We start from the raw sequence: 24,045 nt of genomic DNA, 5'->3' as shown, positions 1-24,045 counted from the left end.
CACTGCGATTTACCCCCTTCCTCCTGTATTGAAGCTGTCCCCCACCGTGTCAGTCCAAAGGTCTGCAGATTGTCCTTCCAGCGAAAAAAATTCCACCCGTGGATTTTAGAGAATTCCTCTGTAAAATTGGCTGATGTTTTGGAATAAAAACCTGTAAGCTAAAAAGGCCCACAGTATTCAGTCTTGTTTGTCAGCTTGTTAGAAAAAACATGTTTGAACTAAATCCAGCTACTCTCTTGCCTATGGATTTGTCTTTTATGTCAAAAAATGATGTTAAGTCCATTGTCAAATAGTTGGGAAAATTCAGCGATATTGCGAGTGAGGTTTTCTTATGGAACAGAAATGGGGAGTTCTAGTTTCCCTTTGGGACTCTTTATTGTTCTGATTACTATATATACACAGGGCAGCAGTTTGGCTTTATGTTCTAGAGGGCACTCTAGTAATCTCACCAAAGTAGATACAGTAGGATGCAAAGGTTTGGGCAACCTTGTTAATAGACATTATTTTCCTGTATAAATTGTTGGTTGTTACAATAAAAAATGTCAGTTAAATATATCATATAGGAGACACACACAGTGACATTTGGGAAGTGAAATGAAGTTTATTGGATTTATAGAAAGTGTGCAATAATTGTTTAAACAAAATCAGGCAGGTGCATAAATTTGGGCACCACAAAAAAAGAAATGAAATCGATATTTAGTAGATCCGCCATTGGCAGAAATTACAGCCTCTAAACGCTTCCTGTAGCTTCCAATGAGAGTCTGAATTGTGGTTGAAGGTATTTTGGACCATTCCTCTTTACAAAACATCTCTAGTTCATTCAGGTTTGATGGCTTCCGAGCATGGACAGCTCTCTTTAACTCACACCACAGATTTTCAATAATATTCAGGTCTGTGGACTAAGATGGCCATTCCAGAACGTTGTACTTGTTCCTCTGCATGAATGCCTTGGTGGATTTTGAGCTGTTTTTCGGGTCGTTGTCTTGTTGAAAGATCCAGCCCCGGCGCAGCTTCAGCTTTGTCACTGATTCCTGGACATTGGTCTCCAGAATCTGCTGATACTGAGTGGAATCCATGTGTCCCTCAACTTTGACAAGATTCCCAGTCCCTGCACTGGCCACACAGCCCCACAGCATGATGGAGCCACCACCATATTTCACTGTAGATGTTTTTCTTGGAATGCTGTGTTCTTTTTCCTTTATGCATAACACCCTTGTTATGCCCAAATAACTCTATTTTAGTTTCATCAGTCCACAGCACCTTATTCCAGAATGAAGAGTTGTTTTGAGACCCCCCCCCCATGTTGCTACTCTTCAGAGAAAATTAAAAGAGGAGGGAAACTTACAATTGTCCCCTTTAAATACTCTTTCTCATTATTGGATTCACCTGTGTATGTAGGTCAGGGGTCACTGAGCTTACCAAGCCAATTTTAGGTCCAATAATTAGTTCTAAAGGTTTTAGAATCAATAAAATGACAACAGTGCCAAAATTTTGTTTAAACAATTATTGCACACTTTCTGTAAATCCAATAAACTTCATTTCACTTCTCAAATATCACTGTGTGTTTCTCCTATACGATATATTTAACTGACATTTTTTATTGTAACAACCAACGATTTATACAGGAAAATAATGTCTATTAACAAGGTTGCCCAAACTTTTGCATCCCACTGTATATAACACAGCAGTAAGTGAGCCAGTTCCATTTAGCATCATGTGTAGCTATATGAGCTTTTTTTTTTTTTTTCCACAACAGAACGTTTTTCTTTTTGCCAATGTGTGTGTTTCTGTTTGACTACATGTGATGCTAACTTTAGCACTCTGCTTGGCACATGTACAATGACTCACATTCAGGGTTTGAATGGAAGTTCACATTTACGTGTTTCAAAGTCTTTGTGGTAGTGTGGGTTCAAGCATGGAGGACAGGTGTTTATTGCTGATCCTTGAAGGGAATAGAAAGTAGGAGGGCGGCTGCAATAATCGCACTGTTACCAGGGACTTCATCTAGTTTGTGTTCAGCCATTTGGTGCATTGTCTCCTTAATTACAGCTGGGGACTGACATTCTTCCCACCTGGAAGCAGTAGGCAGGTGGTAGTAAATCCACATGAATATATGTTTATATATATGAATACATTAGTGCTTCGTTTAAATGAATTCCATCTAGAGTGAAAAAGGGGAAATCATTTAATTAGCTGCACAGCAAAAGCATCCCTAGTAAAGCATCAGTGTTAATGTGGGGTCAACAGGGACGTGTCACCATCGAACCCTTCCCCCATCTGATGATGCCATCAGCACGTGCCCCCCCCCCCCCCCCTAATCTGCAAACCCCAGGTACTTTGTTCTCACTCATCGTCTTGTCCCACGTTGCCACCGGTGTCTGTTGCCCTAGGAGATGGTTGCCTTGACAACACCACTATCATCACCAGGGAGACAGCTGATGATTGGTCATCACAGAGGTGTCACTTCCTGGCGGGGGGGGCTACACAGGATATTCTACATCGAGTGACAGCTCCTAGTAGAGGGAGAAAATATCTCTGTCTCCAGTCTGAGTCATCAGCAATCAGTGGCTACTGTGTGAACTTGAGAGGAGGCAAGCCTTTGAGGGTTTCAAGACAAAGGTCAAGTACTGGTGTAAATGTGGTAAAACTATAACTGTTATAGCAAAAAGTGGCAAAGAAAGAGTACAGCTTTGTACCTCATGTGGTGATTTGCAAGCTGCAGTACAAGTGCTAAAGGAGATACTTCTGCAGTATCGAGGTAGTACGTGGACAGAATTGCACAGTGAATATGAAAAACAAAACAAAATTGCAGTGTAATTTAGGGTTTTTTGTTTTTTGGTGGATTTGAACAGCTTTTATCAGAAGATAGCATTGATAAACAGCAGAAAGTGAGACTCTAGATAAAAGCACTTTCATGGATTCAAATAAAGTAATTGCGAATTTTATTAATTACCAGATGAAATAATAGAAAATAGTCCAGATAAATTACTGAAATTGCAAATTAGAAAATGGAAAAATATATAGTAATGAATGATTGTTTATAAGGAAACTGTATGGCAAGCAGTTAAACTTAATTCTATATAGAGTATGTAGAAATATACTGAACTAGTTTGCTGAAATGATTGATAAAAAGTTGCAATTCATTAGCTAGACGTAACTACAAGCAAAATGGTTAAAATAGCCAAAAGTATAAATTAATAAGTAAAATTGCTAGATTAAAAGTATACATTGAAATTGTTAGCTAAAATAAGCGATTGGAAGTGGTCCCTGCACATAATGAGTAGTGTTTAAATGGAGACTATGCCTATACCTAAATGGTCATCATTCAGAAATGGTAAGCTAAATGCTTTGAGTAACTGGTGAGGTGAGAGTGGTTTGGGTCTGCCTGACAGGGTTTTGGGGTATGTCAGATAAAAGATAAAACTTGGGAACCACTACCTTGCTGTACTTTAAGAGACAGCTTAGTTTCAGCATGAAGTTTAGTGTTGGTAGCAGCAAAATTAGCATGACAAATTGTTATATGGCTAATCCTGTTGAGTGATTGAGCCATTTCTTTGCACATAGTCCTGAACAACAATAGCTGTTTCTGATTAAATTCCATTTCAAAAAGGACCCTGAAATGATGCCAGCGTCTGCCCGGCAGTGATCGCCGTTTCTGTTGAGACGAGTGTGAAAGAACAGAATGACCCGTTTTTCATCTTGTGGGGCATCTGAGTCTTTCTGCTGGGTATGCCAATGTTTTGCAAGATGTTGAGGCCATTTTCTTTTAATCTGTCACATTATATTTTATGCATATTGTATGAGCTGGCTGATTTTTTTGTCATTATGCCTTTGTCCCTTTCGATTTGCTATTTCTGTGTTTTGGCATGCATTTCCATCTTTTCAGGCATAGAAAACAGTTTGAAATTATGCATGCACAGCAAGGTGGTGCAGAAATAAGGAGTACCCATGTAAACAAAAGCCTAGATAAGTTAAAGTTCAAAAAGATGTCACAGCTTTGAGTGCAACTTCATGCCATCTCTTCCCTTAGGCTGTGTACTTACTCCGTGTATGTGTGTATTTGCACTTGTATTACTTATGTTGTGGGGACATATGTAGAGCTGTTTATATTACGGGGACTCGCCTCCGTTTTGAGATTTTAAAAAACAGGTCATTAGATTTTAGTGTAAGGATGTAGGATAAAATGATGGGCGCAGTGTGGGTCAAGTCTTCAGGAAAAGAAGAACAGTCAGTGTAATGTCCTCTGAAGTGATGCAAAAAAACACTGTGTGTGTGTGAATTTGCGTGAGCACTGATGTGCCCATTGCAGATTAATTTGTGTGTGTGTGTGTGTGTGCGTGTGTGTGTGTGCGTGTGTGTGTGTGTACAGGCAACAGAACTGACTCCAAATTACAGTCTTCAGTTCATCCACCCACTCTATGACTTTGGAGGATTCTCCCCCTCTCTTTTCTGCCATCCTTAACAAGCACTTTCTCTTCATACAACATTCATGTCACTCTTTCTGGTACACTTGGTTCATTTATATTTACGTTTATGTCAAATTCTGCTCTCTTCCTTTCCCTCCCTCTCTTTCTCTTCCACTTTTTCTTTACTTGCTCTCTTTTATTTCATCTTCCTTCATCTCCCCTCCTCATTTTCCTCTTCCTCCAGGAACCTCAGACAACTGTCATCCATAATCCGGTGGACAGGACAAAGGTATACGTCATTCCCCAGTCCAGACCTCTTCTTTCTCCTGCTCTGTCATTCTCCTCCTCTTCCTTACCTTCTCCTCTCCTTTGATATTTTTTTTCATGCTGCATCTGTGCGAGTGCAACATGGCTTTGTGCACTTGTCTATGTGTGTAACTAAATATTAATCTCAGATAAAAGTCTGTCTGAAGGGAACAGGTGCTAGGTAGCGAATGTTGTTTACCCCAACAACCAAACTTGTGTTAGTCTGCCACCAAGGGGGACCTCAACACACGCATGTATTAGGATTAAGGGAATTCTAACTATACTTAATGTCTATTCAAGTGAGAATAGTGGCAGTCCTTATAAGCTTAGATGTCATGTTTGAGCTCAGATGTTATATTTTAGCCAATGAATGGAACCTGAGACTGGTGTCTTTGGATCTTTAAGACTGTTATATTCAGCATTCAGCATTGTAATTTATTTATATATATGATATAGGTAAAACTTTTTATTTGCATTATACTGACTGATGGTGTCTCGTTGTACCCTCTCTTACTGTCATATAATCTCTTAAAAGTTGCTGGTGTAACCAGTGTGAATGTGTATGTGTTTATAGCTTGTGCATGAACATGCATGCCTTTGCAGTAAGATCACTTCCTCATAGGCATGACTGAGGTGTTTTTCCCGAGTTGTTATACCCAAAGTGAGAAGTAGCAGAACTTTGTTTGAAAGAGATATTCATGTTTTTTAATAAAGCGCAGTGATCTTTTGATTGTGGGTCAGTTATATGTGTGAAATACAGTACATGACTTTGAATTCTCACTCTCCAAGCTCAAACAGAGGCTATGCAGGAAGGCGATGAAAGTATGTGGAAGATTAGTCTTCAGTGCAGTTTATGTTTTCACACCCGCCTGGTTTAAAGAAGCACACTTGACCTCTTTAGCACTTACTCACTCAGCTCTGTCCATCTGGTAAGTTAAGTTTGATAGATTCTGGACTTTGTGAGGCAACAATAAAGAGGAGTCGAGATCAAGTAAATGCGAGGCTTCAATATGTGACCCGAGAAATGAATGTCGCATAAAAGAACAAAGAAAATAAATTCACCATATTTACACAATGAATAGTTTTCAAAGGAGGGTCAAACAAAATGAATAAGATGCAGAATGTTACAGGAAACATCTCAATGATTCAAACCAAAGAAAACAAACTGTAGGCGTAATCACACTTTTAATTATATTTCAAATAGTTGACAATCCTTTCCACACTTCTTTCCTTCGCATTCACATGAAAACAGTTTTTCTTTTCGCTCTTCCTCTCCGGTCAGGCCACCAGCTGCTCTTTAAAAGGCTATGTATGAAACCACTTTGGTGCTTTGTGCTCGTGAGGCTGTTAGCACACGTGCATGCTTCTAATGAGGTCACAGAGTCTCTCAACTCTTCATGCAGGGGAATTTAGGCCCATTTAATCTTCTAATTGGAAATGAGAAACTCCTCCTCTGGCAAAAGCCTAAGAAGAGGGAGACAGCCAGCCAGGCAGGCAAGCAGGCAGACGGGTAGATGATTAGATTTGAGGGATGCAGCCCCTGATTAAGATGACAACATATCGCCCTGTGAGAATCTGTTCTGTCTACTAGCGTTATTGAAATGGAAAGCAGTTTCTGTCAGTTTTAGCATGATATAAGTGCTCCCACTGAAGCAAAGGCATCATTTGTCCACTTGGTGCAGTACACAGATAGGACGAAGCTGCATGAGTAGAAGAAAAGAGGTTTGAGTGTAAAAAGGTTAAATATAGACTGACACTTTTAATTTTTTGAATTGTTAATGCAAAAATAAGTAAACAAATAATAGTTACAAAGGCTGGATGATAGTAACTAACGTATTTGCAGTTCGATTTTGTGTTTTGCTTATGAACTAAATCCACAGTAAGTAACTGGTCTTGGTGTATTTTACGCTGTTTTGGGTTTGTAAAGACATGACATGGCAACATAGGGTGCCCCCTGCTGGCCAGTCTTGTGTCTGTGTACATCAAGTCTCATTGCCCTTCTTGTGACGTCCCTCTTCATGTGCATTCAGCGCGAATGTGTGCCCTGTCATGGCCGAACCTTAGCTAACTGTTTATCTCTGATCTCCAGGAATCGTCGGACAGCAGCAACACCACTGTGGAGGACGAAGATGTGAAAGGTAAGACTGCAAATAAAAGGAGAAGCTGTTTGCTCCGAATGAAAAGTCACAACACTCCAGGGGTCTTGACCAGTTTTGGATCATCACTTGACATTTCCAGGCTTTTGTTTGTCACTGCAGTCAGTCAGTGAACAACTTGTGTGACAGCTGAACTTAATGTGCATCTAGTAATCAAAAATTTCAGGAGCCAGAAAAGTAAGTTTTTAAACAACAGAAACACTAAAACTGTTCATTACAAGTCGATGACAACCGTGTGACAGCGCACTTTAATGGAATATGTTGGAGATTTGGCTGATTGCCTTTCAGTTGTTAAGTTCTCAGCTTTATAATGGTGGATTTTGACAGGCTCTGTTATTGCTCTTTAGTTGCTGGGAAAATGGATTCTCCTTGCGGTGAAAGCTGCTCTTTGTTACTGACATAATTGTACCTGAATGAATGCCTCTTTATGAAATTGCTACAATTTTTAAAAGCTTAAAAATTACAGTCAAATGTACTGAGGGTCTAGGGAGGCTCTTAATACTTACATGCTCTGCTTTGCATGAGCTTCTCTTGTTTATTAGACTGTGTTATCACGAGCCTTGGGGCAGAAATTTTTTTTTTTGATGCCAACTGCTGACAAACTCTCATGCGACCGGCTTTGTCTTCATAGTGGCTTCGAGTGGAATGAAGAGCGTAATGACTGGATTTATTTAAAATTCTGTTGCTTTGCAGAAGGCTAAGCAGCACATGCTATATGTACTAAAAGGGTTATTGTTTAAAAAGAGTCCTAGATGCACATCATGTGTGGTGCACATGCAGTAGATTAGCTCTAATTTAGTCATCTGGCTCACGTCTAACCTCTTACTGATTCCTCACGGAGCTCTATAACGAAGACATGTATGGTTATGATTTTGTGTGTTTGAGATGTGAGACGAGGGCTGTGAAATGTAAGAGGCCTTGTAATGCTGTTGTGGTTTGGCTCAAAAGTGTTTGGCTGAAATCTTAATACTGAGGAGCACACACCCCTTAAATACCAACATGCCTGTGTGGGGTGTCAGCTTTTGGAGCTGTGTAGTTGTGGCTGTGTGTGCGTGTGTCACTTGGCTAGTGTTGCGAGAGAGGAAGAAAACACTCTTTCAAAGGCGTATCACACATATCAGCAAATAACTCCACAAAGTGTTTTTGTGTCTAGCCTTTTGTGTCCACTCGGTGTGTGTTTTTCTCTTGTGTTACTGTGAAAGCATAATTTCAGCTTATCTATACCAACACACTCAAACACCCCTGTTCTCCACATCTCAGCTGAGTACAATGCATCTAAATCGGGTCATGAATGTCTCATTTTGGTGCCAAGCATACAGAACAGGATGTGCGCTTCCATCTCCTCCTCCTCATCGTCCTCCTCCTCCTCCCTACAGAGGTTTTGCTGCTATGTCACAAATTCCCTAGCAACCGCAGAAGAGCCATCATGTAGGTCTCGTAGAAAAAAAATGTTGGAAACAGTACTCCAAATGCTTTTATTATAGTTGCTTATTACCTCTGCCAAGGAAGCGATGTGATCAGGGCGTTTGCCAGCACAAAACTTGCTCCAACTTGCTGGATTTGAATTAAAATTTTAGCACCAAGTTGGGAGTGATTAGTGTTTCGAGTTAATGCATCCTAAACGTTTTTCAAAAGAAGATTTAACCTTTTCTTCATATATTCAAAAAGACCTATTAAGGTGAAATAAGAAAAGTTGGGAGACATTATCTCGATGTTCTAGAGGAAATATCAAAAATTGATCCTGATCCAGATATCCTCCTGGAGTCAGGAGATCGGTTCATACAGAGGTGTGCAGTTTAGGATTCATGTTACTTTGATGGCTCTGAAGTCAATTAATGTGTTGTACTAAATGATACATGAAACTAATTTATTATTGAGACCATAAAATCAGTAGAAATGTGTTTATTGAAGTCATAAATCAAGCAAGAAGTAATTTTATCGTACATTTCTCCAGTCACTCTTTTTATAAACAGAGGTGTAGCACCCTGCTGGCTGTCAAGAAGGGTGCAGGTTTAGTCTTTTTAATCTATCAGTTTTTTTTTTTAAAAAAAATTGATGCAGTTCCAGTCAATTTAGTCTTTTGGCGCTTTGATTAATTTGTCTGAAATCTTTCAGTGAACTGATTGGAAGTGTTTCTGTACTGCACCTTAGTCAAATTGTCATCCAATGTCAAATGATGTGCCTAAACGTTAGCATTAAAACAAACGTTATGAAGGTAGGGCATCTTGACAGAACATTGTATCGCCTGGAAAAACTTTATGCACAAAGGAAGTACTGTATACTACTGTACTTTTCCTGCATCATCCCCCTACTCTAAATTGGAGCGCCACCACCCCACCCCTCTGGCAGAAGTGGAGGGGGCTAGGACACCTTTGGATGGAAGTCTGGGCTAAAGGGAGAGGTGTCTAAACTTAGCACCAGTGGCAGGAAACCGAGACGGAGCTCCCGGAGAGGTGTTAAAGACAAACCGCTCGGCTAGCGCCACCCTTGGATAGCAATAGTTTGAGGGCTCTTAGGGAGCTAACACTCAGATTGCTCAGAGAAAACTACAAGAACCAGGTGAGTGTGGCGTGTTTGGTTGGAGTAGTTTGTCTCTCGCTTGGCTTTATAGGATCTTCTTGTGAGGTCAGTGCTCGACAGCTGGCTTGTAACCCAACACCTGCACTGTCCTTCAGAGCATCTGAGTACATATCTGTTTTGTTAGCCTCAATAAGTCTGTAGAAGCGAATATGTTGCATGCAGCTTTCTGAGGGCTGATTGCTGTTTTCAGTCATTAATTTACATGTTTTTGTGTTAGAATTTGAAGGGTTATTGGGTGTTAATTTAATAATCCCAGTATTCTTCTTATTTGACATCTGTTGAATTAACTGTCCATCGCTGGAATATTTATGCTCTGCACTTCCGAGATATCGCTTGTCAGTCACCTACTGTTGGTTGCACACTGACAGATTTTTCTTGGTTTCCCCTCATTATACTTGGTTTCTGTACTTAGCACAACTAATTTTAGTGATAACAGAAAAATGTCAAAATTACTGTTGCAGAAGGTGTGGATTGTTTAATAGTTGGTCTGTGAATTTCATGTAATTGTGTTTGAGTGGGTGTACTTCCAGTGGCAGCAAATTCCTTGTTTCCCTGCAGGGGCCTTTTCTTTCCCTCTATTTGTCAATGAGTTGTTCGCGTGCCAGCTGATTAAACAGACAAGCGATAATGAGTAACATCCAACTCTCTCTCATTATCATCATGGCCATCACTGTTGTCATCATTCGTCCTCTGCTTACTGGCAAGACTCCCATTGAAGTCTCAGTAAAACCTCTCATGCAGCGGCAGCCGCAGTTGTAAATCCTGCCAAAATGGAGTCATTAACTGAGATAACGAGAAAAAAGCTTCTTTTTTTCCCTCTTTTTTTTTTTCCCTCTTGTTCAATCTATTGACAGACTGCTGTGCCAAATAGTAGCAGTAATTTTTCTGAAAAAGTAAAGACAGACTGCGCTCATCACATTCATCTGCCCCCTTCATGCCATCTCATATGTAGTTCCAACCGTTCCTCACTGGGACATTTCTGTTTTTGTGTGCAAAGTATGAATATGGCTCTCATCTCTCTTGTGATTGGTGTCACTATATATGTGTGTGTGTGTGTGTGTGTGTGTGTGTGTGTGTGTGTGTGTGTGTGTGTGTGTGTGTGTGTGTGTGTGTGTGTGTGTGTGTGTGTGTGTGTGTGTGTGTGTTAGGGAAGAGCTTAGACAACAGCTCGCTTAAGGCGCAGTCCAGCACAAGCTCCCAACCCGATAGCTCTCACAGCTCCTCAGCTGCTGTGCACTGTAAGTCAGCATGGCCGCCAAATGCCTATAACGCATTCAAAAAGTTGACTAAATCACTTTCTGCGTGTTTTGCTTGTATTAAAAACAGTCCTCGCTTATATTAAAAGCATGCATCTGCTGCTGTGTAGAGCCACTAAATCCCTGCAACGCCTTGACTTAGAAAGCCTTGTCTCTATTTCTGCATCAGTCTGAAATTAACAACTTAAATACAGAAAAGGGAAAAGTTCTATAAACCACCAGAGTGCTCTGTAGCATATCGCTCCTCTACCGTCCCTTCCTCCCACCTTGTGCCACCTACACCACATAGGATTAGGACAACTCTTTGTCTCCCTCAATTGGATGTTCATGGAATAACAACACAGTGCGACTGCTTTCCAGTTCTTGGCATGAACCCTGTCTTATGTTTCTTTCACTGTCTTTGTTTGAGTTTAACTTTGTCTTGAAGAGCTCTGATAATGTAGTCAGCACCGTAGCGCTACATCAAATGATGTGTCATTTGATATATTCATGTAAATAAATGTAGATCTTTTTTTTTTCACATTAGTCTGAGAGGACTGCTTGTCTTAGTGCTCTCCTAGACAAACTTTCATTCGTGCGGTTACATTTAAGTGTCATTCCTCATGTTCCTCCGTTCCTAAATTCAGCTGCCGCAAAGTTCGCTGACCTGCTGGGCTCAGTGCGTAGGGGATCAGGGCCCGTAGCTGACGGAGAAGGGAGAGCCAACACTCCACCTCCCTCTGCCCTCTCTGCCCCCTCCCCTCCACACACCCCGGTAGTCCCCATGCAGAGTAAGTAGAAAAGAGCGACAACAGACAGAGAAAACTAAATGAGAAATATATGTATAAGTTAGCATCTTCCTCTTGCTCTCATTTATTGCCAAGATGATGCATGAAAAGATGCACTGATACTGATCTGATTTTCATGTGCTATTTTGGGAAAGATGAGGAGGAATTAAAACTGCTGTTTTTTCACAGCTGTTTTCTGGATATTTCTGTAGTCCCTTTAACAGTTTTAAAAATAACCTTTATAGTTGCAGGAGAGATATAAATAAAGCTTATCCGTCTAAAGCGACCTCAAAATGCAGTCTCAAAATATATGTAGTGCAAATGGGGTTTTTTAATTTAAAAATGTCAATATTTATTGCATAATCATCACATAGTATTACTTTTGTATCCTGACATGTTTTTAGTTCAGTGTTACATTGTTTTAAATTTGAGCTTTCTTACATTTCACACATTTAATTAATTATTTAAATAAATGTGCACTTTAACATGTCAGACTGATGATAAATCATTCTTAAGACTTTATATGTAATCTTGCCGTACAAAGGCAGCTAAACCTTGCAGATCTATGATGGTCTATCTATGATTACCTGTAAAATTACTCTGCATAATTTAAGTTCACTGTACTGTTATAGTGAACTATAGTTCCTGAAGGGATTTCCTTGTTTATTCATTCCTCTCTTCTCCTTGTCTCTACCACCTTCTGACAATGTTTTTAATCTGTTTCTATGCGTTCCTCCTTCACCCATCCATCCATCCATCCATCTTGCCTGGACTGCACTCAGTGTCTCGGCTCACAGACCTGGTAAGCAGCGTTCGCAGGGCGCCGGCGGCCCCTGCGCCCGAAGTCGATGCTGTGCCGGCGCCGGTACCTAGTGCCAGGCCTACCCCTCCACATGCACACACCACTTCCCCACCTCCCCCTCACACCCCCTCCAGCCCTCCCCTGTCTTCCTCCCAGAGTGAGTACTTAGTGAGCCAAACCCCAACCCTGCGCATGGTATCCAGTCAGGAGCCCTTATCAAATGACGTGTTAGGATTTCACAGGGCGCCTGTTTGGTAGTTTGTGTTCTGATTGTGCGAACAGGTGTATATGGAGTGAAGTACTTTGTGTTTAATGTGATGCACTTTACTTCTGAGCCTTATTAACCTCCTGTGTGCTGCTCCACAGAGAGCACCGCTAACAGCACAGAGGATCTGTGTGTGTTGACTCACTGTTATGCCCTTAAATATATAGGTGACACGGTTTGTGGTGATGTAAAGAGAAGGCTGGTGTGTGCTCATGTTAAGGTGTGTTTGACAGTGTCCAGGATCACATGATCACCCGGCCTCTTGTATGTGTCTCTGTGGCGTGTATGAATTAACCTGCTGCTGCTACATTTTGCTCATTGATTTATTTTCTCAGTTTTTCTAGCGTAGCTGGTGCGCTAACTGCCTTTGCCTGAGCATCTGTTTGGTGTAAATGAGTTAAAACTGTGTTTAAATGACCTGAAGTTAAATGAGCTAACATTGATGGCTCTTGTGTTTGCCTCTGAATAACTTTTGCTCGTACATGTTCACTGCAGCACGCAAGCAAGAAATTATCAAGATAACCGAACAGCTGATAGAGGCCATCAACAACGGAGACTTTGAGGCATACGCGTGAGTCTCTTTTTGTATGTACTAGGTAGTTTCTGTGGTTTAAAGTTAGTGTTTGGCATCTTTAAAATGCGCTCATGTGTGCTCTTCAGTAAGATCTGCGACCCTGGACTGACTTCATTTGAGCCGGAGGCCCTGGGCAACCTGGTAGAGGGAATGGATTTCCACAGATTCTACTTTGAGAACCGTAAGATTAATAGATACATTTGATGAAAAGCATATTTGCCTAAACCACAAACCGAGATTAATACAGACGAATACTCCACGGCAGCGCTTACATTTACACTTGGATGAGTGTGTACTGGTAACACAATATATGCTTTTGTATGTTTACCTACTTTTTTCCTGCTTCCTGGTATTGTGAATTAATTTCCATTGATATAACTAAATTGAATCATCAGTAGTAACACTGGTCCTGTCATTATTGTAGTTGTGCCATCGTATTTGATGACGTTGTCCTCATCATCCTTTCAGTTTTGGCTAAGAACAGCAAGCCGATCCACACCACCATCCTGAACCCCCATGTGCACCTGATCGGCGAGGATGCAGCCTGCATCGCCTACATCCGCCTGACTCAGTTTGTTGACGGCCAGGGTCGGCCGCGGTCCAGCCAGTCAGAGGAGACTCGTGTCTGGCATCGCAGAGACAGCAAGTGGCAGAACATCCACTTCCACTGCTCAGGCGCACCAGCTGCGCCACTCCAGTAAGGTATGGACTGAGTAAACTGAAAGCAGAAGGATTTGTTCCAGTTCCATGTGTATTTTCTTGGACCTTACCAGTGTACCTTTACATGATTGATAGTTTAAGTTAAAAAATGATTTTTTTTAAAAACTGCATCTTGGTGCACCTCCTGGGCTCTGAATCAAGCTGTTTCTCTTACTCTAAGCCAAATTCCTTGTGATTGGCTGCCCCTCATAAACGTAAAGTTTAAACAGTAGATGCTCACAGCTCTCATTGACACTCTCTTTGAAATAATGCAGAGCCAAGAGCAGAAGAAAAGTATTGAGTACTCAAAGTATTCCTGAGCTTTTTGCTCACCTGTTATACGCTGAACCTGTTATGCCAAAGTGAATTGATATCAGCACCCACCTCTGTATATTTTCAACTGGAAATAAAGAAAAAGACCCTTAATCAGTTTGCTATGAACAGCTCTTTATATAACCAGACTGATTTTTTTTTAATCCTTGGGTGCATTTTGGTTTGTTCTCTTTGATTGTTTATACTGTTTAATAGTAGAAAGGGTAAGCATGTGAGAATCCACATCATATCAGATTTACCGATGTGCAAACTAAGTGCAGTGGTGTGATGTGTGCTGCTTTCTGCACGCTCTGTCCAGGCAGCTCTCTCTCTGGAGTATTTTCATTAGTGTGAACACATCCAAAGCAGGCTAATTCCTGCTGTGGGCTACACATTATGTGAGAAAGGACAAAATATTCCAACCTGATTCTCCTAAAATTTATAAACATTCTTGTGTCGAAACTGCAAGATGTGCATGCTTGTTAGTCGCCTTTCAATTGCACAGCTTCCTGGAACAAAGTGTGATGTGATGTTCGATTGGATCAATGTGGCAATAGTAGTAACAGGCTGGTGCATTCACTAATAACACGTGGGCATCGTGTGTGCTGCCTCCTGTGTGCTATATCCATATATTATTCAGGGCAGATGCATCAGAAGTGGCTATTTCCTGTTGTGTGCTACATGTGAGAAACAGCTGAGGAAAATATTCCAGCTCGATTCGACTAACAGTTGTTATGAATCCACTAAATCCATTTACCAGTGTTTTAAAGCCATTTTTTAAATTATGTATGTGTGTGACACTTTGATTTGTGTAATTATTTAATGTTCAGGGTGTTTTTGTTGTTGTTTTTCCTTCTCAGGGTTAAGTGCTGTAGTTTCATCTGTCAGGAGTGCTCTGCTGGAGAGAGGAGGAGGCAGAGGAGGAGGATGAGGAAGGGGTGAAAGAACACGTCCAGTAGTGGTCTGGGAGCTCTTTGTCCTCCAACAACAAACTGGACGCCCGGCCTCAACCCCCTCCCAGCATGCATCTCTTCTTTTACTACTACTGCCCCCTGTTTGTCACCTGTCCTACCGCACCTTCTGACAACCGTCGAACAGCAGCAGCGTCCTTCATCCCTCACGACTTCCTCTTCTTCCCTCCGGCACGCTGGGTGTTTGATGGGGGTGGGGGTGTTTTTCAGCACTGGGTGTGATTCCTTCCTGTGGTCTTTTGTGACACCAACCCTCTTGTCCTCCTGTGAATCCACACTTGTGTGACATAAACACTGCACTGGAAATACAGTATGTAAAGTTTTAAGTAAAATCTATTATCATTACTCTATTATTATGATTATTATTATAATTATTATTACACATTTGCAATTGTATATGTAATTTGTATAATTCAGAATTCTTGATGCCAGTGGTTTTTAGAGTTAAAGAAAATCGTTTTTTCTCTATCTTTTTAAGGAAGCATGTCCCCCTGCCCCATATTTACAGTGGCTGTTTTTTATTGTGGCTATTAAGTGGAAAATGATATTGGCAGTTTTTGTAATTTGCTTCTTGTATGTTAGCTATAACAGTGTGCCCAAACTCATGGTTAACATGTTTTTGATTGTGCGTTTGCAGTTTTATTTTTTAATGTTATTTTAATTGTATTTTCTTTTTTGTTCTTTTTTCTTTTTTCTTTTCTTTTTTTTTTTTCTTGGGAAGGGGTGCGTCTGATGGGCGTCCATGTAGAGATCGAGCCCTGAAGTGTGTGTATGGGTGTGCTGAGTAAGTGCATGTTAGTCCAGTCACGATAAGTCGGTACAGTTGGAGGAACTTGTTGTTTCTCCCTTGCTGCAAAGTAAAAGACAGGCGAACAGGTTTGCTTAACTGGGCTTCAAATCAAAGCAAACAGCATGCAGCAGGAGTGCTACTTTCCAACCCCGGTGACGCCCTGATCTCTAAATGTCTGAGCTGATGGGTGTAAAACGAAGCAGTAACAAGAACATGGACATGAAGAGGTTTGTCTCTGTGACCAGGATGCTTGATTCTAGAGTGATGTATCAAGCTGTTGTAAGAAAAATGTGTCACGGTGAAACCTCTGCTCCAATGAAGGCTATTCATTGCTGGTATTTGAAAAAACACAGATGATTAGGAATGGTTATAAAGTAACTGAAGCTGAGTACATCATAGTGCCTGTTGCCTCTTAGGTTGTTATAAATAATTTCTTTTGATGGGATAATTTGGCTTCTTTCAGGTGAATTATGTGAGGCATTTGTTCACATTCAGTATATTACTTACACTAGATCGAGGTCAGCAGGCGGCTAGCTTGGTGAAGCAGGGAGGAGTACTTTTATAGAGGCTGTATTGTACTGGGCTCGATTAACAGCAAAACCCAGTTAAAATGAATTAAAGTTTGCATTATAATTTAGAATATTTCCCAAAAGCTCAAAAATCAAAAAAAAAATTAATTTGCTGCACAACAAATAATAATAATGTTCCTGCGACTGAAACTTTACAGTGTTGAAGAAACGCTTGTAGAGTTTCAGGAGAATAACTCACGGCAAGAAACTCAATGTGAATTGGAACAAAGTGCTGTACTAACTTAAATTATTTATGGATTTCAAGACTTTCAAACAGGTTAGAAAGGACCACAATTTATTAAACGATATCAGATATATGTATTTCATCTTATAGTGACCATCTTGTGAAGGTGAATGTGTTTTGTTATAACCAATAATGAATCAGATATGCTGAATATTATTATAGCGTACAGATAATTTCTTCTGAAATAGTCTGGTCAGGGTTGCTTTGACGTGCTGTTTCCTAAACCTTGCTTCTCTCACGAATCTCTGTGAATGCTGGTTCAGCCTTCACCCCACCTGGAGATGGTTTTATTTTCTGGTCAGTGGTGCAGAAAAGGTGTTTGGCGGAGAGATGGGATGTTGGGCGAGTCCTGCTGTTTGCTAGGCGACAGCTAATATCAGAGCTCTGTGGTCTTTTCTGAACGTGTGAGGTATTTTTAAGTTCCAAAAATCTCGGTGAAAAACAGCAGGTCCTTTTTTCCCCACTCAAAATGACAAAAGCAGTCAGCACATTGAAGAAAGGATCCCGGTAGATGTTTGAGCTTTCTCACTTCCAGAGCCACAGCACAGCACGCTGGTGCTGCAGCTTGGTCTAAACGAAGCACACGCAGATCAGCGTAACGCCCATATCAGCGATGAAGAATGAAGGCTGCGTTTGGCTGGGCGTGTGCATTTTGCTAGTCTTTTGCCACAGGTGCAATATTTATGTGAGTGTGTCTGCACGCATGTACATTGGTTGCTTTCAGTGTGTATTCTTTACAAGCCTGGGAGGATATTTTGGAAGTGTGTGCCGTGTGGATGATGAAATGAGAAGGCTTTTTTTTTTCGGAGGGCACATCAGTCCCCTGCCTTCAGCCCAGGACTGTTTTCATCTGCTTTCTTTCATGTGTTTTTTTTTTCTTTTTTTCATGCTTTTACTCTGTTATTTTGGTTTGTTTGTGTTACAGTAAAGTGTTATCAGCTTTTTATGATATAAAGTGCTTGTGCCAGAGGTGGCAGGACTGAACGGATGGACTTTGCAGCACTGAAAACTGATTTTGTGGAGGTTTGACTTTTCATCAGCTCCACTTTACTTTGCTCATCCACCATTGGCTGCCTTCACATTTGTCTCGCCCCTATTGGTCAGACCAAGATAGAAAAAGACCGCTCAGTCGTCTTGGTGAACAGTCCTCAGGTTTTAATTTATTTTGAATATTTATTTATTTATTGTAGTCGACATTTTTACTGTGCTTTTTTTTTTTTTCTTTTCCTATTGTACAAATCATGCACTTGTGCAAGTGCTGTCTGCAGTTGTTTAAAGAGACGATGCTTCATGTATAAACATGACTGCTTTTAAATGGATAGTACACCCAATCTGCATTCTGCATGTGTTTTTGTTTAACGACCAACATGGTGGAAATGACTTTTGCTTTTTCTGCTGTTTTTCTTCTGCAGATTTACATTTTTTGCTGTTTTACGTTGTCCATTTTTTCCTTCTACTTAATGTCATTACCACTTTTACAGAGTGGGATACATGTTTGCTTTGAAATTCATATGATACAGGACTGTATTTTGTGTGAACTGTCCCACCCAACACTTCGCCTTTTTGATAAGATGGTGAAGATTTTGTCAGATTAACGTTTTGTTTTTTTTCTTGCAGTAAACAACAGAGATGTTGTATCATACTTGTGTCTCATCTAGTAATGATGTTCATGTCTAGTTCAGCCTGTTCTAATACTCAAAGGTCAAAGGTTACCTTTGACCACACATATGTGCGTGACCGTGCTAACATGACCCCCTCCCTCCAGAAAAAGAAGAAAAAGCAGCATGTACAGTACAAAGGTGTCATTCTTCTGTTCTTCTTTGTGTGTTTCTAAACTTTAAAATCATGATGAGATTCACATATTTAAAATGAGCTCACAGTATTACACAACTGCAACTAACAAGCAGAGTAGCTGGCCTTTTTTTCTTTGCATGACAGTCAATAGGACACTTGTTTTTACTTGTTTTTTGGTGTTTTTCTTTTTATTTGGGTTCATTTTCTACTGAATGCTGGTATACTCGACCTTTCTCTCTCTATTTTCTCAGCTTTTTAAGTGCATATAACTATTTTTGTCTCCAGATGATATAATGAAGATGATTGTAATGATAAGGAATATTATATATAGATTATAGAACTGAGGATGACTATGAGGAAGTTGACAGTTATGATGATGATGATGATGTGATGATGATTATTTGGCATGCTTCTCTATGGGGCTCTGTGTTGCCAGTGCAGACTGGCTGCCTTTTGTACATAGCTGAGTGACCGTCAGCACCAAGAGTCACTGCTGCTTCAAAGAGTAAAGATGCTCCAGCAGGGGGCGCTGTCACACAAAATAAAGCACAAACACACACTGAGGCAGCTTGATGCTTCTAATGTAGCTGCAGAATAACTTTAGATCAAACAGACAATCCAGTCAGAGACATCAGCAGTTCATCAGTGTAGAAGAAGAACCAGCTTCCATTCAGATTATTGATCAGGGCTGCACAGTTAGGACTCAAATGACACTGATGCCTCTAATAAATCATCATCTGTAAGAATCATCAAAGGTGAAATAAGGAACAGTGATTCATTGTGCAGCCCTGCATATAAACTACATGAAGTGTCCTCCTCTTGAGGCCACTGTGAGCTCTGCTGCCTTCCTGTTATTTAGTCAGATGAAGCATCACTGAGATGAGCTGGAGCCACTCTGAACTTCTGCCATCTTCTTTTTACAGTCGCTGACTGAGCTGCACTGACAACACTGAGCCGGCTTCTCTTCATAGGGTGTCTTTCACTCTTTCCCCACTCTCTCGGTTTCCAACCTTGTTCCATCATTTCTCTGCAGTTGGCTCTTTCTACTTTCCCTTTGTCTCTTTCTGTCACTTTGGTTTTCTTCTGTATAATAATATTAATCCTCTAGTTCTCTGATTCTTCTGATTATTGCTCTGTTCTCTTACATGCTTCACGTGTTTCTCTAACTTCAATAAAATGTGTTAAGGTGTTATCAATAAAATGACAGTTTAAATAGAAAGTTCAGCGTCCTTCTGTGTTTACAGACACATCAGACAGGCTTTGATGTATTTAACTGACAGAAAAAAAAGCAGGAGATTAATGAACTTGTTTTGCTGATATTTTCACAATTTTTGTTCATCAGGAGAAAAACTTGAACTCCACAGTTAATAAGACTAATTAGTATCAAATACAAATACAGAGGAAATGTTCTCAGCTTCAGTATTTGTATCAAGACTTGCCTGATGAGGTTTTCAAATGTTCAGTGTTTTCATTATAACATCTTCAGTGAGTTTTGTAAATCCTCCATGCAACAATAATAATTAAAAAGACTCAAATTGCTTTCAAATACAGGTGTCCAAAAAAGGAGAAAAAAAACGTTATTTTTAGTGTTTCAGCCACTGAAACAACCAAAAGATGAACTAGTCAAATTGTTATTTAAATGGTTTTTGATCACTTTTAGTCGCTCCAAATCACAGTGACTAACAGAAAAGTTTCAGATCAGGCTTCTCAGATTTCTGCCTGCAGGCCTGTAGTGACGGCTCTTGACCTTAAATGACAAGAAATGAACACATGACTGTTCTGTGTTTCAGTCATCAGCAGTTCATGTTGTACATTTCAGTTACTCCAAGAGATATTTTAGTGTTTTCTCACATAGAAAGAAATTGATGGGATTGATTAAAGATTGAAAGATGAAACAAATACATTCACAATAATTTACACAAAAATGTAAAATGAACCAAAGGAAAGAAATTCACTGAGATCTCACTGAACTACAATGAAAAGCTCTAAAAGTCTAAAACAGGTTATTATCAGTTGTTTTGGCATCTCCTGCTTTTCCAATATTACACAAATCTCAGTGAAAGTGTCTCTGTGGGTGCAGATGTGAGTCATGTCTTCAGGGTCATAGAAGGACACCTCCCCCCTGTCATAGTCCAGCTGGACTCTGATCCTCTGGAGACTCTTCTTCACTGTCACAGTCTGACCAACAACATCAGGGCTAGTGGGGACTAAAATGGCACTGATGCCTCTAATAAATCATCATTCTGTTTGAATTATCAACGATTAAATAATAAACACAGGTTTTTTGTGCAGCCCTACACATAAACTACATGAAGTTTCCTCCTCTTACTTTTCCTTTTGTCTCTTATTGCTACTTTAGATTTCTTCTGTATAATAATATTAATCCTTAAATTCTCTGATTCTTCAGATTATTGCTTTATTCTCTTAGGTGATGCACGTGTTTCTCTAACTTCAACAAGATGTGTTAATGTGTTACCAATAAAAGGACAGTTTGAATACAGTAAGAATTAAACAATAAAAATTAAGAGATCAAATTTTCTTCTATGTTTAAACACAAATCAAAACGCAGCCAGACTTTGATATTTTTATTGACAGAAAATAATCCAGGAAATCAGTGAACTCATGTTTCCGACATTTTCATCATATCTGCTCTGCAGGTGTAAAACAGGAAATCCACAGTTAACAAGACCAAATGCTGAATGTGCTGATGTGATCTGGAATATGAAGTGAGAGTTCACAGAAACACACTGGAACAAACAGCAGCTCCAACTGTACAAATGTTCAACAATTATGAAATAAATGCTTTGGGTCAGTCAGTAGCAAAGAAAACAGTGTCTGTATCTGACAAAGCAATTTACACAGAACTTAGGAACAATAATGAACTTTAGTTTGTATGAATACAACTGAATAAATGTCAGACAGTCAACATTATTCTGCAATGACACATTTTAAAGAAAAACATGGCTGAATTATTATGACAACCTACACAGTTTGGTTTATTTTGCAACATAATGGAGAACATGCTATAAGAAACACATTTAAATGAAGCAAATCACTTAAATGAATCACTGACAGTTAAGTATTAAAAGATGACATTAGGATTATTTAAGTCAAGTCTATTTATCATTTTGAAACCATTAAACACAAATTGTCACGATGCTGTTATTAGCTGATATGGATCTAAATAACTGATGAAGGAAAGGAAAGTGACATTTATCAGTGCTTGTTCATCAATGTCTGACACATGGAAGTATGTTCAACTTCGCACTGTTTAAATGTGTAAAAACTGTTTCATGAACACCCAATGACTTGAAACTGCTATATATTTGTCAAAAAAGGAAAAAATCAACCAAAAAAAGAACAAATAAATATAAAGTTTTAAGGACCTTCAAACTGAATTTGCAAGAAAACAAAGCAAAAATTACTTTTATCCTTTAATTTTACTGTGTTTTGAAAATGATTTTTATCACATTGTATAAAATGCTTCAGATACAAATCTTTCTTTCTGCAATTTCTTACCTAAAAAATAAAAACAGGAGTTGCCTAAATTGAAAAACAAACAACCACAAAACAAGCTGTAACTAAAAGGATGAGACAAGAGAAAAAAAGTTCACAGAGACGTCGTTGCAGTTTTCAGAGAAATCTCAGTCTGACAGATTTTGATATCAGAGGTTTTGGCATTTCCTGCCTTTCCAATACTGAAAAATGGGAAGAGTTTCTCAGTGAAAGTGTCTCTGTGAGTGCAGATGTGAGTCATGTCTTCAGGGTCATAGAAGGACACCTCCCCCCTGTCATAGTCCAGCTGGACTCTGATCCTCTGGAGACTCTTCTTCACTCTCACAGTCTGACCATCACCATTAGTGTATTTTCCACTGCCATGATTTAAACACCAGATTCCATATTTTAGTGAAACAAAAATCTCTCCCTTCCTGTCAACTGACTCTTTACTTAAACCCACAAGCCAGCCAGGATGGTCTCCCACCTCCACCTCCCAGCTGTGTTTCCCTGAGCTGAAACCCTCAGAGCCAAAAACAGTGGGATACTTAGTGTTTCTCTCTGGATGATCAGGAAGCTGCTGCTTTGTGTCTCCATTCCTCACACTGGTCAGATCATCAGACAGATAGAGCCAGCAGTTTGCAGTGTTTGGGTCCAGAATGACAGGACTAAAGTGGACCTTCTCCTTCATCTTCTCCCACACTCTGAAGGACAGGTTGCCCAGGTGTTTGGCCACATCTATCAGTGCTCCTGAGACCAGCTGTGGATCTGACACTGAGCTCTGGGCTCTGGCTCTGCTCTGAGTGTCTTTATAACTGCTGAGGAATGGCACGCTGTGTTTCTGCAGCTCTTCTTCAACAGCAGAGATGCTGTCTGACAGAGAGGAGATCTGCTCCTCAATCATCTTCATCTCTCTGCTGATAGTCCTCCCCTTCTGCTCCTCTTCCTCCCTCAGAGCTGCCAGTCTGGACTCCTCTTCCTCTTTCAGGAACTGCTGGAGCTTCTTGAACTCTGCTCTGATCTGCCTCTCTGTGGACAACAGCTGCTTCTTGGAGTGTTGAATCACTTCATTGTATGTTTCCTCCACTTGTTTGTATTTGTTCCTCTTGTCCTGCAGAGACTTTAAGTCAGATTTCAGCTGCTCCTTCAGGTCACTGACTGCTTCTTCTACAGGAACCACTTTGTGACTCTGGTGGAGAGAAAACTCACACACAGGACACACAGCTCTGTCTTCATCCTCACAGTACCAGTAAGGGACGTCTGGATGTTTATCACACACCACCTCCTCCTTCTCGTTTTCTGCCTCAGGTGAGCTCTCACTGTGTTTCTTAGCAAAGGAGTCAGCAAGTTCTTTGAGAGAAACGTTTATAGATGGTTCATCCTTTGAAGATTTTCTTTTACAAATGGGACAGTTTTTGTTTTTAGTTTGTTCCCAGAATTTCTGCAGGCAGCTTGAACAGAAGCTGTGGCTGCAGCTCAGAGACACAGGATCTCTGAAAGTCTCTGAACACACATGGCAGCTCAGATAGTTTTCAAAAAGTGCGACTTTCTCTGCCATTTTCCAGGGTTTGGTTTCAATGACTCACCGAAATACGACCTCTTTGCTTGATAATGCCGCCAAATTGTGCTCTTCGGTACAGAGCGCAGGTTTTAATGTGAAGGCGTCTCCAGCGTGGTCGACAATGAGTTTAAGTTTCATTTACTCTGTTAGGGGCGGAGCTGATAGTAATGGACTTGCTATTTTATTACATTCTCACTAGATGGCGCTGTGTCTGTGATATAGATGTTGAATACACCACCAGACTACCGCCGATAGTCTCTATGCTTCAGAGAGAAATGTGACTGAACCAACATTAATATGCGTCGCTTTTTAAATTCTGGTTTGAACTTAGGCTGCACTGAGCTGTCATTAATAAATGCTTCTCTTGGGGACGGTCATTGATCCTCTGGAGACTCTTCGTCACTCTTAGAGTCTGATAAACAACATCAGTGTATTTTCCACTCTCATAATTTAAACACCAGGTTCCAGTTTCTGGTGAAATGAATGATTCATTCTTGT

General features: G+C 40.2%; 2 protein-coding genes across 22 annotated transcripts in view; one reads left to right on the top strand and one right to left on the bottom strand.

Moving 5' to 3' along the window:
* The window catches only part of LOC146563019 (calcium/calmodulin-dependent protein kinase type II subunit beta-like), a 78,062-nt gene extending 58,352 nt beyond the window's left edge, over positions 1-19,710 (top strand). For 8 of the 21 annotated variants that reach the window (XM_085295357.1, XM_085295352.1, XM_085295349.1 and 5 more), the window contains 6 exons: positions 4,651-4,695; positions 6,802-6,850; positions 13,034-13,109; positions 13,199-13,293; positions 13,581-13,814; positions 14,984-19,710. In XM_085295357.1, coding sequence (XP_085151483.1) covers positions 4,651-4,695; positions 6,802-6,850; positions 13,034-13,109; positions 13,199-13,293; positions 13,581-13,813 — 498 coding nt within the window. In that variant the 3' untranslated portion in view covers position 13,814; positions 14,984-19,710. Of the gene's footprint in view, positions 1-4,650; positions 4,696-6,801; positions 6,851-10,596; positions 10,687-11,330; positions 11,475-12,253; positions 12,431-13,033; positions 13,110-13,198; positions 13,294-13,580; positions 13,815-14,983 lie in introns of all 21 variants that reach the window. The other 13 variants (XM_085295360.1, XM_085295356.1, XM_085295359.1 and 10 more) reach the window with 4 other exon arrangements.
* Positions 19,711-21,061: 1,351 nt separating this feature from the next.
* On the bottom strand, positions 21,062-23,717 carry LOC146563018 (E3 ubiquitin-protein ligase TRIM35-like). The gene has a single exon (XM_085295362.1). It carries the CDS (start codon positions 23,542-23,544, stop codon positions 22,102-22,104), a length of 1,443 nt encoding a protein of 480 aa, XP_085151488.1. The 5' UTR covers positions 23,545-23,717; the 3' UTR covers positions 21,062-22,101.
* Positions 23,718-24,045: the final 328 nt, after the last annotated feature.

Source organism: Mchenga conophoros, linkage group LG12 (assembly GCF_057382185.1).
Source record: "Mchenga conophoros isolate Kocher_MC1m ecotype Shallow Benthic linkage group LG12, M_conophoros_male_GT1.1, whole genome shotgun sequence".
In the NCBI taxonomy this organism is placed as follows: domain Eukaryota; kingdom Metazoa; phylum Chordata; class Actinopteri; order Cichliformes; family Cichlidae; genus Mchenga; species Mchenga conophoros.
The sequence above is the reverse complement of the archived record's forward strand: the minus strand, read 5'-3'. Positions and strand labels throughout refer to the sequence as shown.